At 65.5% G+C, this 2,493-nt stretch overlaps 1 protein-coding gene across 1 annotated transcript in view; it reads left to right on the top strand.

Annotated features, from left to right (window-relative positions):
* EMIHUDRAFT_460114 (hypothetical protein) overlaps positions 1 to 481 on the top strand; it is a gene marked incomplete at its 3' end in the record, with an annotated part of 1,690 nt that extends 1,209 nt beyond the window's left edge. Inside the window, exons 4-5 of the mRNA XM_005758845.1 lie at positions 259 to 326; positions 405 to 481. Of these exons, the coding sequence (XP_005758902.1) occupies positions 259 to 326; positions 405 to 481 (145 nt within the window). The remainder of the gene's footprint in view (positions 1 to 258; positions 327 to 404) is intronic.
* Positions 482 to 2,493: the final 2,012 nt, after the last annotated feature.

The raw sequence follows: 2,493 nt of genomic DNA, 5'->3' as shown, positions 1-2,493 counted from the left end.
GGGGGGGGGGGGGATGCCTGGGGCACACGCAGTTGTTGCTAGCGCACGCGTGCACGCACAGGCACACGCGACGCAAAGGCACAGGCAAGAGCACGCATCCGCAGCGACACTCACACACACACACTCGCGGGCGCGAGACACACCCCTGCACGCGCACGCGCACGCACGCGCACGCGCACGCGCACACAGCCCCGCCCCTCCATCGCGCGCGCCTCCCCCGCCCCTCCCCGACACTGCTGGTACTGGTGGGCCTGGCAGGCTCGAGTACCTCCCGACCGCCGACGATGTGGGCGCGGTGCTGCGGCTCGAGTGCGTGGGGCCGTACGGTGAGAAGGATGAGCAGAGTCATAATAACGATGGCGATGGCGATGAGAAGAACAACTCACAACAACATTCCTACTCAGGTGGCAAGCCCGTGGCGGTGGAGACGAGCCCGATCGCACTCGACCCGCCGACACACGCCGAGCTCGAGGCTTTCTTGCGCAAGGGGCAGGCGGAGCTCCACGCAATCAAGTGATCTATTGAGTTCATTTCAATCATTAATTTATTCATTGGGGCAGGCGGAGCTCCACGCCCTCCCCTTCCGGCGATCTCTTTCTTTTTTCTCACCGTTTCTCTTCACGGGGCAGGCGGAGTTCCACGCCTTCACGCCGCAGCAGGAGGCGCGCATCGTCCTCGTCACGCGGAAGAACATCAAGGTGCTATCTCCCCATATCTCCCCATATCTCCCCATATCTCCCCATATCTCCTCGTCACACGGAAGAACATCGAGGTGCGGGCCTCGCACGTTGGAAGCCGTGGGGGGGCTCCTGCCCTCTCTAGACGAGTCTAGACGAGTCTAGACGAGGAGTCGCGAGGGTCGCCCGGCCCTTGCCCCACCACCCTCGTGTGTGGAGAAGCTCACCTGACCTGACCTGACCTGACCTGACCTGACCTGACCTGACCTGACCTCAAGGTGCGCTCAAAGTCGTCCCGGATGGGCGGCGGCGCGAGCACTCTCTACAAGCAGGGCTACCAGAGGCCGGTGACGGCCGTGGTCGACGAGCACTCGCCGCAGGACGGGGAGATATGGGGAGATGTGGGGAGATAGCACTCGCCGCAGGACGGGGAGATATGGGGAGACGTGGGGAGAGAGCACTCGCCGCAGGACGGGGAGATATGGGGAGATGTGGGGAGAGAGCACTCGCCGCAGGACGGGGAGATATGGGGAGATGTGGGGAGATAGCACTCGCCGCAGGACGGGGAGATATGGGGAGATGTGGGGAGAGAGCACTCGCCGCAGGACGGGGAGCCGCTCCCTCACACACAGAGACGCACGGGTCTCCCATGAGTTTCTCCCATGGGTTGACCTCCGTCTCCTCTCCTCCTCTTTTCTCCGCGGGAGCGAGAGCCGCAGCGAGGCGAGGCGCCTGGAGGGAGCGAGCCGTCACCCGCCGCGGCGCTCCTCTGTTCTAGGAGATGGCGCTGCAGCTCGGCGCGCTCAAGTTCGAGCTGCTCATGGAGACGCCCCGGCTGCGCGACCTGGCCGTGCTCTGCATCCGCATGTTTGCAGGCCCGAACTGCCCCACCCACGAGCAGGTGTGCACCGAGGCCGCACCCGTGGATTCAGAACGAGCTCATTCATAAGTAACGAGCTGCCCCACCCACGAGCAGCTCGGCGCGGAGCTCGACTTGGCCGAGTCGGAGGACATGTCGGCGCGGTCGCAGCCGGACGGAGCGTCGCTCTAGACGCGGAGTACCTCCCCATACCTCCCCGCATCTCCCCGCATCTCGAGCCCTAGAAGCGGAGTACCTCCCCATACCTCCCCTCTCGAGCCCCAGAAGCGGAATACCTCCCCATACCTCCCCGCATCTCCCCGCATCTCGCGCCCCAAAAGCGGAGTACCTCCCCATACCTCCCCGCATCTCCCCGCATCTCGCGCCCCAGAAGCGGAATCTTCCACCCAGCGCTCGAGAGGACACGCACCCACGCCGGTGCTCTAGACACACTGCCCGGTGCCGCCCTCCCTTCCTAAGGTTGGCGGACTCAGCATGTAGGATCGGAGCGGCCGACGGAAGCGCCCTCCTCTGCTCGCGGCGCGGCGCCGCCGGCGGGTGCGGGCGGCGCGGAGCTTGGCGGGGTCCGCTGGAGCGGCGACGAGGAGGTGTGAACAGCGTCTCTTCACACCCTGATGCTGTGAATAGGCGGTGTCCACTGGAGCGACGAGGAGGTGTGAACAGCGTCTCTTCACACCCTGCTGCTGTGAATAGGCGGTGTCCACTGGAGCGACGAGGAGGAGGAGGGCGAGGGGGAGGAGGAGTTCAAGCCTGCGATGGAGGAGCGTCTCTCCGCGCAGACCCGAGGCCACTCACGGCTCACTCCCTGAGCACGCCTTCAACGGCGAGCTAAAGTGAACAGGTGCCGACGCGTTGCCCTCGAGGAGGCGGTCGTCCCGACCCGCGCCCCGCACCTTAGCCCGAGCCCCGAGCCCCACCACTAGGTCAAGATCCGCG

Source organism: Emiliania huxleyi (assembly GCF_000372725.1).
Source record: "Emiliania huxleyi CCMP1516 unplaced genomic scaffold EMIHUscaffold_835, whole genome shotgun sequence".
NCBI classification, from domain to species: Eukaryota; Haptophyta; order Isochrysidales; family Noelaerhabdaceae; genus Emiliania; species Emiliania huxleyi.
The sequence above is the reverse complement of the archived record's forward strand: the minus strand, read 5'-3'. Positions and strand labels throughout refer to the sequence as shown.